This window comes from Zootoca vivipara, chromosome 3 (genome assembly GCF_965207765.1).
Source record: "Zootoca vivipara chromosome 3, rZooViv2.hap1.1, whole genome shotgun sequence".
NCBI classification, from domain to species: domain Eukaryota; kingdom Metazoa; phylum Chordata; class Lepidosauria; order Squamata; family Lacertidae; genus Zootoca; species Zootoca vivipara.
In genome coordinates, this window is record NC_142586.1 from 105,948,890 (window position 1) to 105,970,658 (window position 21,769).

The 21,769-nt window shown below is 46.4% G+C and overlaps 1 protein-coding gene across 35 annotated transcripts in view; it reads right to left on the reverse strand.

The window, feature by feature from the left end:
* NRXN1 (neurexin 1) overlaps positions 1-21,769 on the reverse strand; it is a 961,778-nt gene that overhangs the window by 15,246 nt on the left and 924,763 nt on the right. For 23 of the 35 annotated variants that reach the window (XM_088666849.1, XM_088666843.1, XM_088666839.1 and 20 more), the window contains one exon: positions 10,859-10,946. In XM_088666849.1, the coding sequence (XP_088522975.1) occupies positions 10,859-10,946 (88 nt within the window). The remainder of the gene's footprint in view (positions 1-10,858; positions 10,947-21,769) is intronic. The other 12 variants (XM_088666850.1, XM_088666847.1, XM_088666848.1 and 9 more) reach the window with 1 other exon arrangement.

Below are 21,769 nucleotides of genomic sequence, written 5' to 3' on the forward strand. Positions count from 1 at the left end.
GTCGGGCTATTTGGATATCTGAATTTGCAGTGTGTACAGCAAGGTTTGGGTACTAATTCCCTGTGTTTGGATAGGCGGATTTTTGTATAACGAATGAATGGATAGCAGGAGCAGTGTGTCCTCTACCACTGAGCTATGGCCGTTTGGGCTGAAAAAAATACTTTTAGGATGAAGTTAGTCATGACTAACTTAAGTCTCATTACTTTCATTGTGATCAGTTTTCTTTGGATTGGGGAAAGGAATCGAAGACCAGGGTTTTTCTTTCAGCCAGAACATGCCGGAACTTAATGGCGCTACTGCCGTCCTAAGAGAACTAGGGAGGTGTTCATGGTGAGTTCCAGCACTTCTGTTTCTAGGAAAATAGCATTGATGAGCACACTTGCATCTTCCCTCCCAGCTGCCCCCCCCAAAAAAACCCACAGTTGGGGTACTGATTGTTATGTGGACTTGCATGTAAATGCTAGTTTGGTCCAGAGGAACACTGGGGGAAAGTTGCAACTTGCAACTATCACACTGAGGTGTGGGATGAGACATCTTCTATGAGAACGCTTGACCACAAGAATCTATGGGTCAGATGGTGGAATCTCTTCGGGTTGACTCTCCCGCATCAAACACTGCCATGGAAACTCATCCTAAGCAAGACGCTTCTTGCGGGAGAGATATTTCTCTCTGGGAGTATCAAACCCAATTTTTCTTTCCAAAGCACCCAAGCCCTGCTTCTCCCGGTGAAGTGTCAGTCACCAGCACGTTTGCATTTAAAAGCCACCGATACAGTATCCCGGGGAAGGGATATTGGCAGACAGATCTTATATAAACCATTAAGCCCCATGCAAACTTAGGAGGAAGCTGTAAGGTGCATTTCAATGGAGGGAATGATTTCAAGCGTGAAAAGTGCCATGAATGTGACACGCACGATTCATATCACCTCTGCCCTGTGATATATTAACGAGTTTCATTTGCAGCCATGTGTGGTGCAGCATCTGGGGTGGGTTTTTTTTTTAATTAGAATTTAAATGACACCGGAGGAGTAGCTGGTACCAAGTACATTTAGAATACAGATAAGTACCTAAGAATAGCCCCCTGGATGAGGCCAATGGCCCATCTAGTCCAGCATCCTGTTTTCACAGTGGCCAGCCAGATGCTCGCGGGAAACCAGGGAACAGGACATGAGCACATGAGCCCTTTCCCCTCCTCTGGTTTCCAGCAACTGGTTTTCAGAAGGATTACTACCTCCAGCCGGGGAGGCAGAGCGTATTCAACATGGCAAGTAGCCATAGATACGACTTCTCCTCCATGTTTTCGTCTAATCCTCTTTTAAAGCCATCCAAGCTGGTGGCGATCACAACCTCCTGGAGGAGCGGGTCCCATACTTTGACTATGCACTGTGTGGACAAGTACTTTATTTTCTCCGTTCTAAATCTAACACTGAAAACGGCACAGGATAGTTCGTACGTGTGGTTTTTAAGGACAGAAGAAACTGTTGGTTTCTGTTTCTCATTTTCCCCATCTTAAATTCCTTTCTGAATCACTTTGCATCTATTTTTTTAATATAAAACACACACAAATGCATCGAAATGTGTGCACATTTTTGAGCCTACTTCTCCTAATACATACACAGTTTTCTCTCATCTTTCCCTCCACAAACCAATTCTCCAGTTTTTCCTCCATCAGCCAGCCAGAATTCCATGCCCACTGAATAGGTTCGGTCTTCCTCATTCTGCTTTGTGATCCACACCTTTTTTGCTGTTGCCTCCTGCAAGCTCCTCTAAATCTTAGGGTTTCTCCCAGCCTCCTCCTTCCTCAGTCTTAAGTGTAGGAGTACTTGTTTTGGCTATATAAGGATGCACCCTCAGAGAATAGGATAGACCATTGGTCCACCAAGTTCCATACTGCCTACATTGACTGGCAGTGGCATCCCAGGTTTTCATGCAGGGGACATTCTCAACCCTTCCTGGAGATTGAACCTGGTACCCTCTGCATGAACAGCAGATGCTCAACCACTGAGCTACAGGAGTTCTAGGTTTGCTATTTATTATAGGATGATATGGTTTTGACAAGGCATGTTAAGCCCAAGGCAGCAAGACAGGGAGGGTCTCCCAGGAACCCAACCAGGCTCCTAAGAAACCTAAATCTTCTGAACAGGAGCTAATAAAATAATAGGGAACAGTCACCTCATCAATGTACACCCCGCCCCCTCCTGCCGCTAATGTTAAATTAGATTGTGAGCCCTGTAAATATTTACGCAACGCACCCTGAGCCTTTGGCACAGGTGGGCTATAAATCCAATGAAATGCAGTAACCAAACCAATAAATCTCACAGTGCAGCAAACTGAGCTGAAATGGATGGTTTGCTCATTGCCTGAGTAATGGAGAAGAAAGTCCCACCAGGGCTATAAAATCTGAATTGCAAGATTTTGTGTTTACATTAGGGCTTGTGCAATGGATTCAGCTGAGCCCTGAGCCAAATCTGGCATATTTGGAGGGACTTGGGTGTTGGAAGAATCATGCGCAGGCAGCCAGGTCAGGTTGGATGGCCCAGAGCAATGCATGGCTATCGGTTTGTGGGCATCAGGCAGAAAGGAGAGGCAGGAGAACCCCATGAAAAGACCCAGACCTGCCCTGGCTGCCAAGAGAAGAAAGAATCCTGCCTCCCGATTCTCCTTCCTGAGAGGAGCTGCTTGCAAAGGAACTAGGGTTGCCAGACTCAACAGTGGACAAGATGTCTGTGCCTTTAATTGCCCTGCTCTCTTTTGAGTCTGGAAACCTTAAAGAGGAACCAGCAGACCCTTTGTTTAATTTCCAAGCAAAGGGTCTGCTGGTTTCTCTTTAAGGTTTCCAGACTCAAAAGAGAGCAGGGCAATTAAAGGCGCAGAAGTCCTGTCCTCTATTGAGTCTGACAACCCTAAAAGGAACACTATGGACCAGGCAGGATCGGTGCCTCTGCTTGCCAATCCTGCCTGCAGCAGTGTGCTCCTTTGCAAGGAATGGAGAGGACCAGCACCTCAGCTGAGCTGCTGATTAACATCCTATATCCTTTTAAATGTGTCTGCGGGAGGGTTGTGGTGTTTTTGTTTTGTTTTGTTTTCATCTTGTGAACTGTAAAGATCTTTGGATGAAGGGTGGTGTACAAATTTAATAAATGAATGAATAACATAAATCTGGGTGAACGGGAGGCATTTCTGGTCTCCGTTATTTTATTTGGGAACTGGTCTGGGGCAAGGCGGGCGGGGGTGGTGGTCCCCAGTTGATGTACGTAGGGTAGGTCAACAGGACCCCTCTCGGATGGGACCCATAAGGCAGATGAAGGGCTCTACACAGCCCTGGTTTACATCCTCTAAAGAACTGCAAATGTATGTGTGTCTCTTTGTATTTGGCTGTGAGTATTTTCTGTTACTCTCAAGAAGAGAATCCCTAGGCTTCCTTGTTGTTGTTGTTTTTCACTTCCAAAGCAGGGGGAAATGTATTTCAGCATTATGATTTTATGGCAGCAAGATGTTTGTGTGTGTGTGTGTGTGTGTGTGTGTGTGTGTGTGATGCAGCGCTTTTTTCTGGGGGTACGTAACATTTTGTGCATCTAAGTTTGGCCTCATTGAGGGGCAGTATTTCAATATGAATAGGAAAATGAGAGTATCCCTAAACATTTTTTTTAAAAGAAAAAAGGCACCGGTGTGATGGGGGATTTATTCACTTTGCATTTTACCACGAACTTCTCTAATTTGCACTTCCCAATAATAAGGGAACTAAAACACAGCTAGTCCTCAGAATTTGCAAGTGTCTGAATTCTGCCATGCAATTCTCAAGCAAACAACAACACAAAACACAAACCCAAAAATGGAGGGAAAAAAATGTCCAAAATGAATTAATGCTATGGTGAACTGGTTGCAATTTTTTTTATATGGAGCAAAAATGCACATATAGGGGGAAATGTGCATAAAAATGCATACAAATTGGCAGAAAATGAATCCCTCAAACATCCTTAGAACTACACCCACAAAATTCCTCTCTCCGTGTTTGGTAGACAGAAAGTCAGTCCCACCATCCTTTGATTACCAGTGTGCATACCCTGCTTCACAATCCGCATTTTAAACTTGAGGGGGGGGCATTTTATCTTCCAGATGTGTTTTATAGGCTGGCTGCTTTATTAGTGGGCTCTCGTGCGCATCACGGGCGTGCTTTTCATTTATTTCCTGCGTGTGTCACAAGTCGCATCTCCCCATTCATTATTTACCAGAAGGCAGGTGCACAGCAAGCGAATCCAGAGGTGACAGACAAGGGCTTGCTGGCAGCGACAATTCTGGCAGAAGCTTCCTCCCAAGAAAGGTGGCTGCTGCTGCTGCTGCCACTGCCGCCGCCCCACTTTTCAAAATCAATGCCCCAGATTAATAATTCAGCACAATCAATAGAGAAGCTAGAAATCAGCAATTTCAGAGCGGCCGAGGCACACCTTTTAGCTGACTGTCCGTTTTGGCTGCAGCACTGAAATCACCGATCCCACAAGCACTCACCCTAAGGGGGGAATTGCCAGCACAAACCTCTCCTCTGTTGCGGAACAAGCCCCACTATTGCCACTGCCATCAAAATGCAGAGTATAGGATCACAAACCTGGAGAGCTGGAGGGGACCCCAAAAGCCATCCAGTCCAACCCTCGCTGCACTGAGGACTAGTGTGCGTCGATTGTGCCCCCCTTATCGACTTTGGGGATGTGACTCAAGCCAGGCCTTGCCAAGCTGGTGTCCTCCAGCCATTGCTGAACTATGACTCCCTTTAGCCCCAGCCTGCAAGTCTGGTGAAGTCTGACTTACGGCTTCCCCACAATTTTCCTACTGTAGGACCAAGTGGACGTAGGGCCAGCCCAAGACATTTTGTTGCCTGAGGCAGAGGACAAGATGCCATGCCGGTCTTCCCCATTCCATATATGGCAGCCATTTGAACTTGCAGTGGAATCTGAATTCTAGACTGCGAAAAGGATATTATGCTCCAGAGCACCCGAGGCAGAAGGCTTGCAGAGCAGCCAGAATACAGAGAGGACTAGCCAGGGGGCTTAGAAGGAAAATCCAGGAGGCTGGCATTGTTGTTGCCAATCATCTGTTGACTGTAGCAGTTGTCTCACTTTGCCTAATGACAGGACCGGCCCTGAGTGTATATTTGTGCACTGTACTTCGTACCACTGCTTATTTCTATTTTGTTTTCAGAAAAAAACAAAACAAAACCCATTAGCTTGGGAAACCACTGGAGCTCTGTTGCAATTTCACACAACAAAATCTAGGGCAGTTCTTTTTTTACTGCTTAAAGCTTAGCATCTTGTGGAGGTATACTAACCAAAATGCCACCGTTCTGTAATGCACTGTGTTCTGCGTTGGAACATTAGAAACTGGGTTGGAAGTGCTAGCGTTAAAACCAGCTTACACAATAAACCCCATGTCTGAATGCAGCCTTAAGGCAACACATTTTTGAGTTGTGCACTGGCCCAAGTGCATGTGGACAAAAGCACAACCTTATGCCTTGAATTCTTGTCGGGACAACACCTGCCCACTGATAATGAATGGATGGGAAGATGCGATTTGCGACCAAGTCAGGAAATTAACCAAACCACACTTAGTGCACCTAGTGGACAAAGGCCAATACACTGAAGCCAACCTCTGCCTGACAGTCTGTTCCTGGCATGATTCAATGTGTGGATGTTTGCCTTTTTAAAGTCCCAAAAGGGAATAGGACGAGATCCCATTTTCAGCATCGTGATATATCTGCAGCTAAATATCGCAATGTCTGAAATTGCCCAGCCCTATCCTCAACCGTTCCTGCGCACACGGGCCAGAGTGGTATGTGGGTTTGCCCATTTGACAGAGCTGAGCTAAGCACCCAGACCACTCTGGCTCCCATGAGCAGGAGCTGTATGGGGGCTTGGTCAACTGAGCGGCAGGCAGCCAAGCAGTTTAAAGAAGCCGTCGCTCTGCCTTTGGCTCGCGCGAGCCAGAGGTGTGGGTCTTGATCGGCTGAGAAGTGGCCTTCCTTAAACCTCCTGCCTCTCAGCTAATCAAGGCAATCTGAGCTGGCGATACAACATAGCTTCCTGGCCAGCCCAGCCCAGGCAGGCAGCAGTGAGGTTCACTGTGCATTCAATGCAAATTCTACCTTTGTACAGTAGGATAGTTCCCACATCCACACACCCAGTATCCTCCAATCAGGGAAGCAAGATGCCTTAACAGAGTTCAAAGGGCACATTTCAGCCTTGTAGGAACACTTGTGGCAGCTGTGAAGCAAGGCTGGGGAGCAGGGGCGTAGCCAGGATGAAAATCAGGGGGGGGCAAGGGGCGGGGAGCAAGGGGCGGGGCCAAGGGGCGGGGGCGGGGCCACATCGGAGCAGCCCGATTTCGGGCTGCTCCGACTCCCTCCTCCCCCTCCGCGATTGGAAGGGACGAAGGGGAGCCAGGATCAGCCCGAAATCGGGCTGCTCCGACTCCCTCCTCCCCCTCCACAATCGGAAGGGGCGAGGGGGAGCCAGGATCAGCCCGAAATCGGGCTGCTCCGACTCCCTCCTCCCCCTCCACGATCGGAAGAGGGGGAGCTAGGATCAGCCCGAAATCGGGCTGCTCCGATCCCCTCCTCCCCCTCTGCAATCGCTGGGGCAGGTGGAGGGAAAGCCCCAGAGCCGCGCAAAGCGGTTGCCTGGCTTTCCCTCCGCCCGCCCCACAGCCAGCCGGCTAGAAGGGACGTCTCCCTTCTCCCTTGCTGGCTGTGGGGCGGAGGGAGGGAAAGCCAGCCAAACGCTTTGCGCGGCTCTGGTGCTTTCCCGCCGCCCGCCCCACAGCCAGCCAGGGAGAAGGGAGACGGCACCGGGCGGGCAGTGGGGCAGGCTGGCCAGTGGCCCTGCTTCTAGGGGGGGCAATTGCCCCCTCCTGCCCCCCCTGCCTACGCCCATGCTGGGGAGGGTTGTGCTTTGGGGAGAGTCCTAAGGTTCCCCACCTTTGCCCTGAGTCTCAGAAATGTAAGGTCTGCTTTCTCCTACATTGAGTCCTAGGTATCTTCTCATGTCAGCAGAATGGTAAAGATGTGCCTGTGTCCTGCCTTCAGACTTTCCAGGACACTTGCTCATAAAACCGGGCTACATTACCTTGTGAGTCACTAACCATTTCCTTATAATCATGGGCCTATAGACAGGAGCGATTTGCCTTGTACCAGCTCTAGAATTCCCTTCGTGGAGAAATAAAGAGCTAAAGTTCTTTTCAGGAGCTCTGGGGAATATACACCAGAAATATCTGCTTCATCCATTGTTAAGCCTGCTCTCCTATGAGACACCGTTGAGGGTCAGTTGTGAAGAAAACCTAAGCTCATTAAAGCTACCAAAAAAAGGTGAAGCCAGTATTTCTAGAAGATTCAGGATGGCTTTTAACTCTGGGGAGGAAACGGTCAGTACTTGAGGAAATGATTGAGTATCGATGAGAAATGAGCACTGCTTCTTTTCTGCATGAGCCCACAAATAGAAGAGTTTTCACATCTGCAACTGACAATTAAAGTGTTAATTCCAAAATGGGTAAATAATAGACTGGTCTGCCACAGTGTGCTGAGAAAGGGGCAGAAGTATGTTGCATTTAGAGAGCAGCTCAAGTTTCACCCTGGGATTCCTTGCTAGCCAAGGGTATGAATCGGAGAATATTGGTGGTGCTATTTGTTTACATATTATTTTTGTGTGAGTCTTATATATTTGGAATGTTTTACAGGTGGCCCATTGATTTGTCATAAAGGCAAAGGGACCCCTGACTGTTAGGTCCACTCACAGACGACTCTGGGTTGCGGCGCTCATCTCGCTTTACTGGCCGAGGGAGCCGGCATACAGCTTCCGGGTCATGTGGCCAGCATGACTAAACCACTTCTGGCAAACCAGAGCAGTGCATGGAAACGCCGTTTACCTTCCCGCTGTAGCGGTACCTATTTATCTATTTGCACTTTGATGTGCTTTTGAACTGCTAGGTTGGCAGGAGCAGGGACCGAGCAACGGGAGCTCACCCCATCACGGGGATTCAAACCACCGATATTCTGATCAGCAAGCCCTAGGCTCTGTGGTTTAGACCACAGTGTCACCCGCGTCCCGTCTTGATGCGTCATAGAAGGTTCTTTTTTTTAACACACACACACACCCCAAATCAATATTTTTAGCATTGTCAGAACTTCAAAATTATTGTTCAAGAAATGGCAATTCATCTGCAACAGATGCAGAAAGGTCTGGTCACAAATATATGTTGTGGCCAGTGGAAAGCTGGGGGGGGGGGAGAGAAATATTACAAATGTAGCCAAAGGACCAGGATTTAAAAACCCATTACATGTTGCCAGCTCTCAAGGAAGGAAGGAAGGAAGGAAGGAAGGAAGGAAGGAAGGAAGGAAGGAAGGAAGGAAGGAAGGAAGGAAGGAAGGAAGGAAGGAAGATAGGTTGCCTGGTCACTCAAAAAGAAGGTCAAACAAGGAGCCAAATGATTCCTTTTATTATGTCAGTTGTGTCAGTGGAGCAGGGCAACTGGTTTTCAGCTTCCACAGGCCTGTTCTGGCTGAATTATTGCCTGAGGAAGAGTTCTGTGGAACCCCAAACTCACAGAGTTTATGTTACTGCCACTAGGGCTTCTAGGCTGCTGAACGGAAAATAATAAAGTGCAACTGACTTTTGGGGTTGGTGTGTTGTGCGACAAGCACACAGAGTGCAATGAGATTGAGTGTTTGGGCTGGGGCAGAGGCTCTGTTAATTTCATTGTACACAGGTTGTCATTGACAATAAAAGTATTTTTATTAATTATTATTATTATTATTAGATCCTAGAGTTTGAAGCAGTGCCATGAATCATCAGATTTAGCCTTAGCAGGGAATATCGCCACCATATCATATTGACAGATATTTACAAATATGCACGTGTTTTTGGTAGGTTGGCCAAAGAAGGTGATATTGCAGCTAAGAAGCAATGTTTTGGATGTTGCGCTTCCAACCAGGGTGGAAAAGAAGCCCTGCCAAACTACACTTTGGAAGGTAAAAATATAAGGAGGATCTCTTCTGGATCAACATCCCATCCCTAGAGTCAGATGCTCCTGGGAAGCAGGGCATGAGGACAATATCGCCCCACAGCTGTTGTCCTCCCCACCTCCTAGCAATAGCATTCAGAGGGTGGCCACCCCATTCAGCAGGGAGATTCCATTCCACTATCATGGCCAAAGCACATCGATAGGCCTGCACTTTCTTCCCTCAAACAATTGCGATGCAGCCCGTTTTTTGGCACGGATCGCGTAAGAACATCAGGAGAGCCTGATGGATCCGGCCAATGGCACATCCAGCCCAGCAACCTGCTCTCTCAGTGGCCAAGCAGATGTCTTTGAGAAACTCGCACACAGGACCTGAGCACAGCAGCACTCTCCCCTCCTGCCGCTTCTGGCAGAGGCATACTACATTTGAGCATGGAGTCAGAGGACTCATCTATACAGCTGCAAATAAGACGTTTTAAATGCGTTGTAAAGCGCAATATACAAATGTGACACTAGATGGCGAAAGCAAGCTATGCCCAATTCAATGTGTTTTTTCAAAGCTTTTTTTAAAAAAAATAAAATAAAAAAGCATTTTCATAGCTTTTAAAAAACGTCTATGTAGATTCTGCCATTCCGAGTATAGCCATCGTGGCTACTGGCCACTGACAACCCCCTTCTCCAGATAATGTTATGACCCTTAAGCCACATCTGTTGACTGGTGTCTTCATTTTGGGTTGTTGAGAGCAATGCCCTGACTCAGTATCAAGCACAAATCATGTGTCACCATGTGTCGTGTCCAAAGAACCCTGGAGTCTCAATAAAGTTTATAGTCTTCACTGTTATGAGAAGACATGAAAAAATGTCTCATTTTCCTGTTAAGGTCACAGAGAATCATATCCAAATCCCTCAACTTGGGTCACAGTTCTCTTGCCCTACGAGTCCTGCTGCTCTGCCTTATTTCCCACAACCTGATGACAAGAATGGTGCGGATTTTTCTCTGATTCATCTCTGTAACGAATGCAATAGCTTCTGACATGAGTTGGGTGAACGGATGCATTTCAAAGATGGTGGAAAAAAGAATGAATACCAAGAGTTTGAGTTGACAGTTGAATTTGGCCTCAAGCCATCACAAACACAGATACAAACATCTAGAGAAAGAAATCTGCAACTCTTAGTGTCTACAAAGGAGCAGTGTGTTCCTTATTAGAGTTTTAGAATGTAGCCACACCGGCCACAATTTTTAAAAAACTGTTTCATCCATGAAGATTTCACTGGCAATTTGTCAGGCTGTTTTAAGTTCAGATTGTTGCAAGTGGTTTGGGAGTTACCCAAAGCTTCCTGGCCTACAAAATCTCTTGTTTTTATATATGAAGGTACCTCATCCACAGAACCCCTTAATAAACATGATGCTTGGAGCAAAAAATAAAATGCAATCATAAAGATGTGTTTTTCTGGAATCAATTTTCAAATGCAATTAATTCGCACTTTTTAGCAAGTGCTTCGGGGAACCGTGATAAAGTTTCTAGTCCACATTAAAAGTGTGCCGACACAGAGGCATGTTCAGGTCTCTCCACATGGCCTACTGCAGTTGTGCAGTGCCAAAAAGGAAGGTGAAGATGAAGCTTCAAATATCCTCTGTCTTCTAAACTAGGAATGCGACTATGCTGGTGGTTCAAATCCAGCATCATCTTCTGGAGCTAGAAAGAGACTTGAGTTCTGTCTCTACCACCATCAGAACACTGCAGGTTGAAAGAGAGATTGCTCTTCTTGTCGTTCCTGCAAAGAGGTCGCACCTTTTACTCCCTGCTGCATGCAAAGAATCAAAACAAAAAGGAAAGGAATAAAAAAAGTTGACTAACCTAACCCACCTGAGCTCGGCTCACAGGGATCAATGTCCTCATCGTCGCTGGGACATTCGGCTGAGGCCACCAGGATGTCATCCGTGGTCTGCAAAAGAAAGAAAGAGCCCATTTCAATTAATCAAACCTGCCCAACTAGGTGCTCACCTCTGTCAAACTGCCCAGGTTGGCAGGCACAGGCAGGCATCGACAACCGCAGGAGACTCACAACACTCTGTAAGCTTTTGGCTGTTGTTTTTAGATGGTGATGTCAGTTTCTATTTTTTTTTTTTTTTTACAAAGGATTATGTCAGCGGTCCAGTGGGACAACAGGTCCTGCTCTCTTACCTCTCCGCCTGCAACATCCTTTGTATTCCAATTTTGCTGCTCCTCCTCGGCATCATTTCACAACTTCATCCCTCTTCTTTCCACACCCCTCCCCCAATGATTGGACAACCCACCCCACTACATTGAACAAACCTGTTTCTTCCTCCTCCCTTCCACCCCTTGGGGGAAAAGATCCAGTTCTCAAAACATCTCACCTGTACTTCCTCTCTCACCTGATTCTATCAGCCCCCAACCTGGAAGATGCTGGGGGAAGAAGGAACTGCTTGCCTTCCTACCTCAGGGGCTTTGATTTCTTCATGGCTAACCCACAAGCTCAATGGCAGGGGCTCAAAGCTCCCAAGAACTTGGGGTATTGGCCAGGATTTTTCTGATCCCCTTTTGTCCTGCTTGCAGCTGCTTGCACTGAATCAGAGACAACCATCGCTGCTGCAGGATCTCCCCCTGGCAGTGGTGGCTAATTGGTTAGGGCAAATGGGAGCCCCACTGACCTCAGACAACGGGAGCTCACCCCGTTGAGCTCACTTCTGATCGGCTAGTCCAAGAGGCTCAGTGGTTTAGACCACAGCGCCACCCACACAGCTCTCACCATTAGGATGTTCCTCCTAATATTTTGCCTCCCTGGGCTTTTTGCTGATTCTAACCCGTGCATGGCTTTCAAAAGAAGTCAAGGATGGATCTGACGCCTTCCTCAACTTTAAGTAAGAAGAAAATATGTGCCAGCCGGCAATGTCAATGTCGCTGACAGCAGTTGTTCCCCCTGTGCTTCAATTCCACTCCACCCTCCTTTTTTTTAAAAAAAAACCCCAAACTGATAGGTGAAAGATGGAAGGAAAATCTGCTTGGCAAAAAAGAAGAAGAATTCTGGTCGCTGTTAGTAGCACCCATGATAAACGCCTATAATTTGCTGGGCAGCTGTTCTGAGTTTTCATTAAAGGGGGATTTAAAAGGCAAAGGAGAACCTCTGTCTTTGCCAGCAGCTTGTAATGAGATGACATACAGAGCGAAATAATCGTAACAACACATGCTTGGATTAGAGTGCCTTTTGGGTGACTGGGCAAATCCATCTTCACATTAGCATCAAACCCTCTTGGATTTTTTCTTTTAAAGAGTTAAATAAGAAAGGCCCGTGTGCCAAGCTGATTTCCATTCCCTGCGGTCTCCCTTCTTTTTGCACAGGGACATTTAAAGCATTCTGGCTTTTTTTTTTTTGGTACCTAATATATGTGTGAATAAGGCACAACACATATTTGTAATATACAGACATAGAATAATAGAATCGTAGAGTCGCAAGGGACCCCAAGGGTCATCCAGTCCAGCCCCCTGCAATGCAGGAATCTCAGCGAAAGCAGCAACGACAGATGGCCATCCAACCTCTGCTTTAAAAACCTCCAAGGAAGGAGATTCCACCACCACTCCACTGTTGAACAGTGAAAAATAGAGAAGAGAAGAAGGAAGTTCTCAGTGACAAAACTTCTCTGACTTTCTTGAAGATTCGGCTTTATAAAGGCTGGAAGACAACACAAAACTCCAGACTTGGAATCTGGCCGTTACTCAAGTGTAAGAGTTTCAAGACTTATCCTTGGACACAACAATGGCAGACACAAAAGGTTGCACTCTTCCACTGCCTCTCAAGACAGACAGATGCCAACAATTTATCTACTTATCTCGTTTATGGCTAATTATTTACTATTTATGATTATTTCTTTACTACACCATGCTGAGAGCCACCTTGGGAGGAAGGTGGGATATAAATGTAATAAATCAATAAAATACTTATTTATTTATTTTTACATTTAATATGCTGCCTTTCCAGCACATGGCAACCTCCTGCACCGTGTGTTATCCTTACAACGACCTTGTGAGGTAGGTCAGGCTAAGAGAGATAATGACTGGCTGAAAGGTCCTCAGCAACACCCCAGCTGTTCTTCTGTTAAATGGGCATTTTGTTGTGTCTATGACATTTCCAGCTGCTTTTAAAATGCTTAATTGCTTAAAAAAATGCTTAATCCCACTTTGATGTTATATATGTATATATTGCAGGCTTCTGGCCTCTATTTGCTGATTCCTCTCCACCCCACCCCCACATGCTTCTTCTCTATCAGAAATAAATATTTAAAATGAGAGAAGCCGCTTAAATCTTTTTGCCTACCTCTTCCTGTTGGAGGCCAGGCATATTACATTCCTGAGCCGTAAAATAAACTTGCTGAAAATGGATACCTGGCTTTAAAAAGAGAGAGGGAGAGAGGGAGGAAGAAGAAAAGAAAATAACCCAAACTGATGGGATTTCTAGAAGAAACCAACAGGGTGTGAAAAATTAGGATGGAGTTCATGTGGGGAGTGGGGAGGGAAGCAAACCCCTAAAATTTCATTTCAGGAGGCTAGATTAACTGAGCAATTTTCTCGCCAAGGCTGTGTAATTTAAATTTAATTTACTGTGTGTGAAGCTGATCTCTCTGACTGTCTGTTGAGACAGTAGTAGAAAGAAAACTCAAATATGTCACATTAATCAATCCTATTCTTCGGCTCCCCCCTCCCTGGAGCTTATAAGCTTCTTCCGAGCAATAAACCACCCCCAACTGCCCATCCCCCAACAAGATTGGGCAGCGGCGGCAGCAGGAGAGGGGGGGGGTAAAGATACAGGTCTTCACTATATAACAGCCTCCCCGATTCCTGTGCTTCTGTTAAGGCAGAGAGGGGGAGGCGACCTGATGTAACTTCTCCCATTCCAAGTTGAGGCACTGGAGTCCCATTGAATGGAAATAAAGATATGCACAACACCCACAGCTTCTCTCCCAAGAAAATCAGCCCAACTCTGTGCCCCCCCCCAAAGAAATCTGAAGCCATTCGAGAAAGAGACGGGTCACCTTCACAGGGGAAGAATGGTTTTGGGAAAAATAGAGCGTGATCCAAGGCTTAGCGTTAGTTAAATCCGAAATCATTTCCTAGAGTAGAGGTGGAGAGGTGCAACAAGACCTGAACCAGAAGCTGGTACTCTTCCAGGAGGCTGGGGAAGAAAAGACTGCCCATCATTGCCTTCCCAAAAGCTTGCCTTTTGCTACTGCCAGCCTCCTCTGTGGTAAGGATATGGGAGCCAGCCTGGCAAGAAAGGACCCCTTCCTTCTGAACTGCATTGAACTGGGAGTGCAGCAAGACCAGCAACAGAAGCCTCCTAGTCAGATAACACCTGATTTGCTTTGTAAAAGGTAACAGGACCCCTGACCATTAGGTCCAGTCGGGACCGACTCTGGGGTTGTGGTGCTCATCTCGCGTTATTGGCCGAGGGAGCCAGCATACAGCTTCCAGGTCATGTGGCCGGCATGACAAAACTGCTTCTGGCGAACCAGAGCAGCGCATGGAAACGCCGTTTACTTTCCCGCCGGAGTGGTGCCTATTTATCTACTTGCACTTTGACGTGCTTTCGAACTGCTAGGTTGGCAGGAGCTGGACCGAGCAACGGGAGCTCACCCCGTCGCCGGGATTCGAACCGCCGACCTTCTGATTGGCAAGCCCTAGGTTCTGTGGTTTAACCCACAGCCCCACCTGCTTTGTATTTAGGTGCAAATTGAATAAACGAATGAAAGTAAAATAGATTGGTGCTTTTTTTTGTAATATTGAATTTATTCTATGTGTGTTAGAATTGCTGCAGTTTTGTCATTTTTGGATTTACTGACATGCTCCATGCTCTTTATTTTGTATAATTGGGTTATTTTGGTGTTTCCAATGTTTGCTGTAAGCCGATTTGGGCAAAGCTCATTGTGGTGGGCTCTAACTTGTGGGGTGCCTCAGGGTTCCGTCCTCTTTCCCCAAGCTCTTTAATATCTATATGAAGCCGCTGGGAGAGATCATCAGGGGGTTTGGGCTGGGTATTCACCAGTATGCAGATGATACCCAGCTCTACCTCTCTTTTAAATCAGAACCAGTGAAGGCGGTGAATGTCTTGTGTGAGTGCTTGGAGGTGATTGGAGGATGGATGGCGGCTAACAGATTGAGGTTGAATCCTGACAAGACAGAAGTACTGTTTTGGGGGGACAGGGGGCGGGTGGGTGTGGAGGACTTCCTGGTCCTGAATGGGGTAACTGTGCCCCTGAAGGACCAGGTGCGCAGCCTGGGAGTCATTTTGGACTCACGGCTGTCCATGGAGGTGCAGGTTAATTCTGTGTCCAGGGCAGCTGTTTACCAGCTCCATCTGGTACGCAGGCTGAGACCCTACCTGCCCGTGGACTGTCTCGCCAGAGTGGTGTGTGCTCTAGTTATCTCCAGCTTGGACTACTGCAATGCGCTCTACGTGGGGCTTCCTTCAAAGGTGACCCAGAAACTGCAATTAATCTAGAATGTGGCAGCTAGACTGGTGACTGGGAGTGGCCGCTGGGACCATATAACACTGGTCCTGAGAGATCTGCATTGGCGCTCGGTACGTTTCTGAGCACAATTCAAAGTGTTGGTGTTGACCTTTAAAGCCCTAAACAGCCTCAGTCCTGTATACCTGAAGGAGCGTCTCCACCCCCATCGTTCAGCCCGGACACTGAGGTCCAGCACCGAGGGCCTTCTGGCAGTTCCCTCATTGCGAGAAGTGAGGTTACAGGGAACCAGGCAGAGGGCCTTCTTGGTAGTGGCACCTGCCCTGTGGAACACCCTCCCGTCAGATGTCAAGGAAATAAACAACTGAAGACACCTGAAGGCAGCCTTGTTTAGGGAAGTTTTTAATGTGTGATGGTTTATTGTGTTTTTTATATTCTGCTGGGAGCTGCCCAGAGTGGCTGGGGAAACTCAGCCAGATGGGCAGGGTATAATTATAATTATTATTATTATTATTATTATTATTATTATTATTATTATTATTAACACCATACATCAATCAACCAGCCTCTGGCTGTGGGGTGAGGGTAGTGGTGGGGTGGGGAAGAAGAGGGCAAATCCCTGCATCCTTGTTCCCCTCCCCACACCTGGCTTCACACTTTCTTTGACTATATTCCACCCACCCTGGAACAGTTCCCTGATAATGACTCTTGCTTGGCTGGAAGGAGAAAAAGGTAATATTGACATTCATGGCTCCACCCACCTTTGCTTCTGGCTCCAACCATCCCTGGCAGGTTCCCCCACCCCCAAGATATTAGCTCAGAAGGGAACTTGACCCTTCAGCTGAAAAGGTTTTCCCACCCCTGACCTAGAGCACCAAGGCTGAGGTCTTTTAACATATGAAAGGTATTTCATTCTCCGGAGGGAACATTACCATAATGAGAAAATTATCAGTATTATATTTCTTCCTTAAGTGCAGGAATTTGAGAGTGCCTCCTGCCTAGAAAACCAGACCAGACTGCCTTCTCACTCCCTGGCCACTTAACACATTAGGCCACAAGTGGAAATTAATGCAACTTTCTCTGTCTGCCTCTCTCTTTCCACCCACATCGTCCTGCCTGGACACTGAGGTCCAGCTCCGAGGGCCTTCTGGCCATAGCTGCCAAGTTCTCTCCTTTTTAAAGGGAAATTCCCTTGTCCTGAATAGGCTTCCTCGCGAGAAAAGGGAAAACTTGACAGCTATGCTTCTGGCGGTTCCCTCCCCGCGAGAAGTGAGGTTACAGGGAACCAGGCAGAGGGCCTTCTCAGCAGTGGCACCCACCCTGTGGAACGCCCTCCCATCAGATGTCAAGGAAATAAACAACGATCTGACTTTTAGAAGACACCTGAAGGCAACCCTGTTTAGGGAAGTTTTTCATGTTTGAGGTTTTATTCTATTTTTAGTCCTCTATTGGGAACCGCCCAGAGTGGCTGGGGAAACCCAGCCAGATGGGGAGGGTATAAATAATAAAATTATTATTATTATTATTAATTGCCACCGCCAATGAGCCATGAAATTCCGCACCCTTAACAAAACTACAGTTCCCGGGATTCTTGAGGGGAGAGGAGCCCTGACTGCTAAAGTGCTATAAGGGTTATCTAAATAGGTGTCCACGCAGGGATCCTGGTGAAACATTGGTTGTGCCACACGTTAAAGCAGAGAACCCAGCACATGGCATGGCAAGTGTCCTTGGGGCAGCTAATGGAAACCATAATCTCATGGCATCATGGAACTGTAGCGTTGGAAGGGACCACAAGGGTCATCTAGTCCAACCCCAATCAACGCAGGTCTCTCAACTAAAAGCATCCATGACAGATGGCCATCCAACCTCTGCTTAGAAACCTCCAAGGAAGGTCACTCCTCCACCTTCCAAGGGAGTCCGTTCCATGGTTGAACAGCAATCTCCGCCAGAAATTGCAATACAATCATACCTTGGTTTAAGTACGCTTCGGTTTGAGTACTTTCAGTTTAAGTACTCCATGGACTGTCTGGAACGGATTAATCGACTTTCTATTACTTTCAATAGGAAAGTTCACTTCAGGTTAAGTACGCTTCAGTTTAAATACTGTACTCCGCAGACTGTCTGGAACAGATTAATCCACTTTCCATTACCTTCAATGGGAAAGTTTGCTTCAGGTTAAGTACGCTTCAGTTTAAGTACAGACTTCCAGAACCAATTGTGTACTTAAACCGAGGTACCACTGTAAATAAATAGGCTAAAATCACAGTCTTAAAACCCGGGACAAAATAAAAGATCCAGAGCAAGAGAAAAAAAAAACTGGCTGTAAAATATCAACTGTAAGGGACTAGCTGGATGAGGAAGAATGGTGTCCCCCCCCCCAAGAGCCCCCCTAGGGAAGGCAGAAAAGAAGAAGACTTATGGTAGACTTATGGTGGGACACTGGGGAGCAGCCTGGGGGTGAGCTGGGAGGTGCTAGAAGCAGGGGGGCGGGGTTCAGAAAAAGGAGAACATTCCAGGACAGAGCTAGAGGCTGAGAGTCACAGTGTGACCACAGTCTCAGAGAGGAGTCAGAGGTTGCCCCTGCTACCCAGAAGCAGGACAGTCCCGGAGTCTCACTCGAGGACAGCTCTGCATACTGCTGAGCAAGGAGCCAGACAGGCCCAGAGGTATAAATACCTCGTCCCAGTCTTCGTCTGCTGGGGAGGGATCCGGAGTTGAGTCAAGAGGGGGAAGTGGTCCGTTTCAGCAATGTCTCAAGCTGAATGAGTCGAGCCAGAGGAACTCTTCTGTGTTGTTACTTTCTGTGAATAAAAGCATTTCGTGTCTCAAGCTCTTTCCTTCCCTGTGGATGAGCTGCACTTGCCTGACATCTCCTTGACATCAGCTAACCTCAAACTCCTCCCCATCCCTCAAGTCATTTGGAATAAAAGGTTTTGTTTATAAAGTTTTTTCTTACACTGGGAGAAAGGGATCCAGCTGGGTGCAATTGGGGAGAATTTCATCAGATGAGGGCCTTTGTCCTCATCAATCAAAAATGGAAAACATGCATTGGACTGGACCTTCCTCAGAGATTCTTATTTTATGGTGAGGCCCCTTGATATTTACTAATATCCAGTAGCAATGGTTTTTTCCGATGTGGCCCTTGCTGCTCATTAAAGATGCCTTTCTTATGAATCTGGGCCATGTTCCATTTCTTCAGCAGCAGCAGAAGGAAATCGCGTTAGGCTGATTAATGTGCAAAGCAGCTTTCTCTTCATCTCAGAAATCCCCTTCAGAAATCTGAGCACTCATTTGTTTTTCCTTGGAATTGGCCCTACACCTCAGAGTTATTTAAAATGCACACGTTACAGTGACTAATGTGTTCAAACTAAGGAAACCTAAATGGGAATTTAAAACCAAAGTGCTTGTTTTTACTCCAAATGAAAACGAGCCTTGGAATTATGTCAGAAGGATGAAAATAATAGCATTATTTAAGAGAGCGTGGAGTGGTTTGGATGTGATGCTAAATCATAGTTTAGCATTACAGGAATGATCCAAGTTGAGGCTTAGGCCGGGCATAGGCAAACTCAGCCCTCCAGATGTTTTGGGACTACAATTCCCATCATCCCTAGCTAACAGAACCAGTGGTCAGGGATGATGGGAGTTGTAGTTGTAGTCCCAAAACATCTGGAGGGCCGAGTTTGCCTATGCCTGGCCTAAAGCTTGTAGGTTCTTTCTGCCCCTGCCATGCTCTGGTATGGACAGTGCTATTTTTCTAGAAAAAGAGGTGCCAGAACTCACCATGAACATCTCCCTAGTGCCTCTCTTACAAGGGCACTGGAACCCACTTGAGAGTTGCTGGAAGTGAAAAAAAAAAGCTCTGGGTATGGACATGAGGAAGCTTCTGCTTCTAGCCTAGATTAACCACGCCTTTCTGTGTCATCTAAACCCAACTGCTTTTGCTTAATCTAAGTTGTGGTTTTCTGAAGTAGAGCAAACTCCAAACGATAGTTTAAGAAGCTGGCTTTGTTTTAACAAACCATGGTTAGCGTTAACCTCATGTTAGGGTTTGGATGTAATGGATGTAAGACTGCAGTTAATCTAAAGGAAAAGCTTCAGATCTCTTCCTTGTGGTTGAGCCCGGGGACGGAAAAGGAGAAAGTGTGCAAGCCTAAGGTCCACTGCAGCTCTTCCTTGTAACACTAAACCATGGTTTATCACTCCATGTCAACTTTCCTGATGTCTACCAGGTTCTTTCCACTTTACACATACCGTATTTCTCCGAAAATAAGCCATACCCCGAAAATAAGCCATACCCCGAAAATAAGCCATACCCCGAAATTAAGCCATAGTGTTAGGCAGTTTAACCTTGTAGGTTAAACTGTACCATACTTAATTAAAAAAATAAGACATCCCCTGAAAATAAGCCACTGTGTTTTTTTTGAGGAAAATAAATATAAGACGGTGTCTTATTTTTGGAAAAACACGGTAGAAATGATAGACAATACTGAGCTAGATGGATCACTGGTCTGATTGTGTATACAACATCTCCCTGTGTTTCTTATTACATGATAATGGGCACCTCCAAAGTAGTACCTCTAACATTGCCAAAGCTCCACAACAGTTATCTTCATCAATACTGCCATGGTTTCCTTTTTCCTTTTTTTGGAAGTATGGGAGAAAGGAATGAGGAAAGAAAAAGGAAAGGTGAGGATGAAGTCAAGAACTTCACGACATTGCATCTACAATTTCCCAAACACCCACTTTGCTAAGGGTGTAATTCGCCTATCATTCTGACACTTGATAGCAATTTCCCCATCGATTTTGATAGCTCTGAACGGCGGCTATTTAATAAAAACTGATCGATGGCCGGTCTGCTGTACTTTTTGAGCCATATACTTAGAAACATTTGTACGCAGGGAGTGTTTGGTGCCCATTCATTTGGCATGTGCAATTCCCATTAAAGTTAATGGGAGTTAGGCACACATGCACTGAAATGGAGGCCGCATTTAATTGCCTCCCAATTAGAAGCACAAGCTTCATTAGGCCTACTGCTTTGGTAAAACACATATTTGATGAAACAGCTTCTGCTGCTGGAAAGTTTTCAGCCAGGTGTTAGTGCAATCAGGGTTTTATTTCATCCAAACAGCTCTCCTCTTTCAATTCTTTTTTTAAACAACAACAACAACAAAGAACTAAGCTGCATTGCAAATTGGTTATTTGGAAAGCTAATTTGAGGTCCTACTTAGCTAAAATCTGTTCCATATGACCTTTGCAGGGAAACAATTTTGCCCCTAGAATCATGCTGCAAGACCAGTTTGCATCCTATATTACTTTTCTTCTTCTTTAACCGATAATCAATAGGTTCTAAGCCTCCTTGGTGGGGGAAATAAATATATAACTTTGTGCCAATCCATCTCCAATCAGCTCTAGGCAATATAGGTAGTCAATCAGGGCCGGCCCATATATGAGGCAAGGTGAGGCAATTGCCTTGGGTGGCAGGGTCCACGGGGGATCCTTATGTAGATCTTTATTCACCCTTGTTCCTGTTGTAGATCTCCACTCACCCCTTCAACCCTAGTGCGGAGGGTGACACCATTTTGTGGTTCGCCTCAGGCAACAAAATGTATTGGGCCAGCCTTGTGATGGGAGTCCAACATCTGAGAGTCAGTATGGTGTTAGTGGTTGGAGTGCTGGACTGACATACAGGATTAAAGGTAAAGGTAAAGGGATCCCTAACCATTAGGTCCAGTCGCGGACGACTCTGGGGTTGCGGCACTCATCTCGCTTCTGGCGAACCAGAGCAGCGCATGGAAACGTTGTTTACCTCCCCGCCAGAATGGTACCTATTTATCTACTAGCACTTTGATGTGCTTTTGAACTGCTAGGTTGGTAGGAGCAGGGACCGAGCTCACCCCATCGCGGGGATTTGAACTGCCGACCTTCTGATCGGCAAGCCCTAGGCTCAGTGGTTTAACCCACAGTGCCACCCACGTGGTACAGGATACCAGGGTTCAAATCCCCACTTAGCCACGAAGCTTGACTTTGGGCTGTTCCTCAGCTCTTAGCCTAACTCTCTTCATAAGGTCATTGAGGAGGGGGAAGACATGCGCATGTCACCTTAATCTCCCTAGAGGAAAAGCAATAAATTAAAATAACTGCAAACATCTGGAGGGTCACAGGTTTTCCCCATCCCCATGAAATCCCATTTCCCCACTAATTAAGTAATTGCTAGAAAATGAATTCCAAAAAAGGCTACCTGTCTTCCATGGGGTGCATTTTCCCTCCCACAATGCATTGCTTTTTC